The following is a 5,289-nucleotide window of genomic DNA, read 5'->3' as shown; positions in this document are numbered from 1 at the left end:
TTTATAAAAAATGAAATAAAATAAGTTTTGAGCATATAATCTAAAGTTTAATCAAATATGTATAACACAATATGATAACTTACATAATATAAAAGAGAAAACATGTGAAAATATTATTTCTAGGTATCTCTCATTAAACTTGTAGCAATCATATCTCTGATGTTGTCCATTCCATTTGAATTTGAAGTTCTAGATGTTTCATCTTCATCTTCAACATTAGTTTTTTTGATCATTTGCACAGTATTTTGAATTATCTCTAATTTTCTCAAAATGACGATCATATTTAGCATGTCTTCGAATGTAATTATGCAAGGTCATTGATGCAATTACTATTTTCACTTGCTTCGTGTATGGATAACTGGGCATATCTCTTAATGTTTTCCATCTTTTCTTCCATACTCCAAAAGTTCGTTCAATAACACTTCGAAGAGAAGAATGTGCCTTGTTGAATACCTCTTTATAACCAGTAGGTTTGCTACCTCGTTGAAATTGTGGAAGATGGTATCTTTGACCTTTATACGATCCTATAAATCCTTTTATTTGTGGGTATCCTGCATCCATTAAATAATATTTTCCTGTCAAATACAAGATAAAAAATATAATTAAAGAAATTGTAGATATTTTTTAAAATATGTGTGTAAATTGTAACTTTGAGGTGGTTTTGGAAAATTTGAAGTTGGATCACATAAAACTGATAAAAATATTCTTTTATCATGGGCAGAACCTTCTCACCCATTATATACATATATAAACTACACATCGAAATTACATATTGCCATAATATTTTGAGTCGGTATCCCTTTTCTACCAATAAACGGTACTTGACCTTCAGGAGGAATTATGGCATTCACATGCACACCGTCTATTACACCAATACAATTCTAGGAGAAAAATCAAATTATAAACATAATACTTTGAATAAAAAGGAGAAAAAAGAGATAATTATGAAGTATCACTTACCTTAAAATGAGGCATATATCTTGAATCATTCAATATCTCTTCAAGAGCATCTTTAAATTCAGGGTCAGGTGTTTTTAATACATCTACACTCATATGACATAAAACATCTAAAACCTTGTTGAAATATCTTCTAACTGTCTCGCCTGAGTGTTGAAATTTCTCTTGTGTTAACCGATTTCTAGCACCATGACCTACCGTGAATAAAAACATGCCTAATATTTCAAGAGCACACATTCTCTTTGAGCCCTTAAATTCATAATTAGTTTCCAATTCATTGCATAATTTAATGAAGACATCTTTCTCCATCCTAAACATCCTATAATATTTACTTTCATTCCCTTGTAATATTTCCATCAACCACATATGACCAGTTTGAGAAGAATTCATACAAGGAGTCTTTTCAATGTATGTTGTATAATAATGTTGAATAAGACATGTGGTTACACATATTGATTGTAACTCAATCTCCTCATCGTATCTACCATTATTTCTAATGTAAAACAAACCTGTCAATATTAATTTAATTATTAATACATATGAAAAAGCCATAACACAAAGTATAGATCAGATGCTAGTAAAAGAAATAATATAACAAACATAATTTAAATAGTCATAACAAAGTTTTGAGAACAATACAAGTAAAAGAAATAATTCAACAAACATATATTAAATAGTCAAAACACGAAGTTTGAAAGTAAATACTTAAAGTCTAGAGTGGCAACATCATGCTCATACTTGAGTCATTTAAGCTTGAGCTCAGGTTCTTTCAATGAAACAAAGATCTCTCTCTTCTCTTTCACTATAAACAAGTGAGTTGCAAAGAAATACAAGTTGCTCCCAACCTCAATTCCAAGCAAAGAATCTAACACTTTCATAAATTCTAATATACTACTCACACTAGTTATTTCAATTGTTCTACTTCTAGTCTCCACAGCATCAACAAGACGGCCAATTTGTTCAAATATCATTGTAGACCCTCCCTTCTTCATTTTTCCTTTTTCACTTTCTTATTTTGTTTATCAAGCAACTCAGTTGATCTCTTGTTATTTCCCTCTTCAGGCATTCCATCAATATTAGCCATCTCTGGCTCATCACCGCCACTCTCAAGTTGTTCATATAAGGTTCTGTTATCATTAAAAAAAAATTCAGACTTAGATGGAATTATTCCAGAGGAAGGTGTCCAATCATACTCTCCTGTAGCAACAGTGTTCATGAAAATCCTATCTAGCTTTTGCTCTAACTCTAGTTCAATTCCTCAAATGCGAAACTTTGCAGCATTGGCATGACTCTACAAAAATAATTTTGTTAATCAAATGTAAAATTCATAAAACAATATTTTAATTTAAAATTATTTAACAAGATTTGCATGTACCTGTAATTTACTATTCCACCAATCTTTAGATGCATCAATTGTTTTCTATTTTATATTCCATCCTAAACCAGTTTCTTTACTTCCAAAGCTTCCATTCATTTTTTAACCCATCCCACTTAATTTTAGTTGGGCTCTTGTATAAACTCTTCTAGTGGCATTCTTCATATTTGTTATCAAGTTTACATATCCAATTTTATCTAAATAAATAATAGGGCGATGACCATTGTCAACCTCTTTGATACAAAAATTCAAGAATAGATTCACTGCCTCAGGATCCCATACTGCTTTACATCTTGGTATATCACTCTCATTTTGAATACACATATTTTTTTCATTCTCCATCTAATTAAAGTAAAATAATAAGTAATGGTACATGTACTTAACTATGTTTTATTCGGATTTCATTAATAAAAGATTGTATTATTCAAAACAATATTGAACTAAAAAAATGAGCACTATACATTTACTTAACTATCTTAATCAATCATTTTAATCCTAAGAAAAATAGAAATCATCTTTACAAATATTTTTGTCAAATCCTAGGCCAAAGACTACTTTATCATCTTTATAATTCTTGTTGTTCATGTGTTAGAGTTTATATTATTTATATACTATGATTTTGAAGTCTCATTATATAACTTATCTCATTGCTACCAGTGACAAGATTGTTAATTGTTAAAGCTTTGATCAAAATTGTTTAAGCACCAAATTATTATGAATATATATATATATAACAAATGAAACAAATGCATCAACATACCAAATATATATATACCTTTATAAATATATGTTATACAAACTAATACATGTTGTCACGAATTACAAAGAATCTTGATAGTTTATGAAACAATAGAATATATAAGGCTCGAAAATCTATGGCAAGAAAAAAAAGAAAAAAAAAAGAAAAAGGTATATTAACTAAATACATATAGCATAATAGAGACAAAGCAGCTTAAAAAACTATGGAAAAAAAAAAGAATTAGATTAATGAACGACATATAGATGATTGCCAAAAAGAATGATATAGAAAATGCATACCAATGATAATTATGAAGATATGGAGGTTGGCAAGGAGTGTCAGCTAGTAGTGGGTTATTTTGTGAGAGATGAAATATGTTGAGATAGAAAAGAACCCTAAAATTAAAGTGGGTAAAATGTGAATTTTGTGATTAGATTGAGGGTAATTCGGTCCAATAAAATATTCATTAAACCAATAAACTAGCTTCCCGTAAAAGCTAAAATCCCAAAGTTGGGGTGGGCCAACTTTGGCTAAAAGCTGAAACTTTTACATAAATTCTTTAAAAAATTATTTTTTAAATTTTACCAAACACTTTTTAATTCATAACTTCTCCAAAAAGTGCTTTTAGCTTTTTTAAAAGCTCTCCCAAACTAGCACTAAAAGTGGTAGCTAATTTAGATAGAATATATGGAGAGTTGCCATAAAATGTTTTGGAGCCTAAAAGATTTTTTTTTTCATTTTTAAATAGAGTAATTAATGAAAATAGACAATTTATTAATGTTACTTTATTAAATGACCTTAATTCCATAATTGTTTGTAAAATGTCATTTGTTTGGAATCCAAACAAGGTAAATAATTTTTGATAGGGTGTTTGGAATTCCAACAGAGAATCTAGAATTTTTTACAGAGTGCTAAGGAATGTTGGTGATGTATGGAGTACCATTTTGTAAAAAAATATCAAAACAAGACTATTGTACAAAATGACTATAAAAAGAAGACCGTTTAGCTAATACTTTTTCTTCAAGAGAAAAATTCAATCTTATTATATTAGTTACTGTAATGCCCCAAATTTCCTAATAAGGTTTAGGACCTTGATTAGGAGGCCGGGAGGGCCATAATTGATTTAATATGTTATAAAATGAATATATGCATGGTAATTTGGCCTGCTGAGGGCATATTTGTAAATTGGGTGCATATTGTAATATGTGAATGAGATTTAACTATTATGGAGATATATTCGAGCTATTCGACATGAGACGGTCATATATAATGGATTAGCGGTTTTGTCATAACGGGGTCAATTTTGGGGTAATAGAAATGTTATTTGGTGATAGATTGGGAATATTTGAGATCAGGGTGAAATTCTGGAAGTTTTGACTATAGTGTCCCCGGGGGTGTTTTCGGGACCCCGAGCACAAGGTTTTATTTAAGGTTACTTAAGCTTGAAGTAGCTTGACAGATAAGAACATATGTTAGAAACTTCTCGTTCTCTCTCAAAACAGTCCGTTTTACCGTTTGAGCCTTTTTGAGAGAATCTTGAGTTCTGGGAGTCGGAATCAAGCGAGGGTCGAGGCATAGCGATCCTAGGGAAGATTAGAAGCTTCTTAACCGAAGGATTTGACGAGAAACAACCCAATCGAAGGTAATCTAAGTTTGAAGTTTTAAGTTTTTAAAGTTTTAAAGCTTAGAATTGGACTTTGTTAATTGTTGAGTTTTTGGTCGGTTTGAGCTTTGGGTTTTGAAGGTTTTGGAGTATTGGGAAGCTTGGGAACTTTGATTTGATGATTGGGGAATGTTTGGGTATGTTTTTGAAAGATTTGGAGTGTTTAAAACGCGTTTGGGAATGGCCCAGGGTTGGGGGCCGCAGCCCTGTTCTTGTGCGCCGCGGCCCTAGTTCGAAGAAGCAGGTGTCAGGAAGTGAGCCTTGCTGGGCGCCACGGCCCACGGCCCTAGGTGGAGGGCGCCGCGGCCCTTGCCTCAGAGAACCCTGGGGGCCGCGGCCCAAGGTGCTAGGGCCGCAGCCCTTGCCCTGTTTTCGCCCCGTTTGCTCGTTTTGACCCCGGGAACTTAGTTATGGGCCTCGGGAGTGTCCCTACTACTTGGATTAGTTTGGATTGATCTCTTGGGGGCTAGATATTGGTGTGGAACCTTTGATTATCATGTTATTAATGGTGTTCCATATATGGTTATGATTAGGTGACCGCTAAGGACTTAAAGG

The 5,289-nt window shown here is 32.2% G+C and overlaps 1 protein-coding gene across 1 annotated transcript; it reads right to left on the bottom strand.

Annotated features, from left to right (window-relative positions):
- Window positions 1-216: 216 nt before the first annotated feature.
- Window positions 217-1,949, bottom strand: LOC133795548 (uncharacterized). The gene is made up of 4 exons (XM_062233000.1): window positions 1,850-1,949; window positions 961-1,466; window positions 809-881; window positions 217-575 (listed from the first exon to the last, which is right to left on the bottom strand). The coding sequence occupies exons 1-4, from the start codon at window positions 1,947-1,949 to the stop codon at window positions 217-219; spliced, it is 1,038 nt and encodes a 345-aa protein (XP_062088984.1).
- Between the last annotated feature and the right edge of the window lie 3,340 nt (window positions 1,950-5,289).

Source organism: Humulus lupulus, chromosome 8 (genome assembly GCF_963169125.1).
Source record: "Humulus lupulus chromosome 8, drHumLupu1.1, whole genome shotgun sequence".
Lineage (NCBI taxonomy): Eukaryota > Viridiplantae > Streptophyta > Magnoliopsida > Rosales > Cannabaceae > Humulus > Humulus lupulus.
Note: the sequence above shows the minus strand (reverse complement) of the source record. Positions and strands in the feature narration are given on the sequence as shown.

Excerpts from the sequence above, each read along its gene's own strand:
- LOC133795548 (XM_062233000.1), bottom strand. The coding sequence starts at position 1,949 with ATGAAGAAGGGAGGGTCTACAATGATATTTGAACAAATTGGCCGTCTT. Across the intron at positions 882-960 it reads GATATATGCCTCATTTTAAG|AATTGTATTGGTGTAATAGA; the intron begins GTAAGTGATACT and ends TTTTTCTCCTAG. Across the intron at positions 576-808 it reads AGGTCAAGTACCGTTTATTG|GAAAATATTATTTAATGGAT; the intron begins GTAGAAAAGGGA and ends TGTATTTGACAG.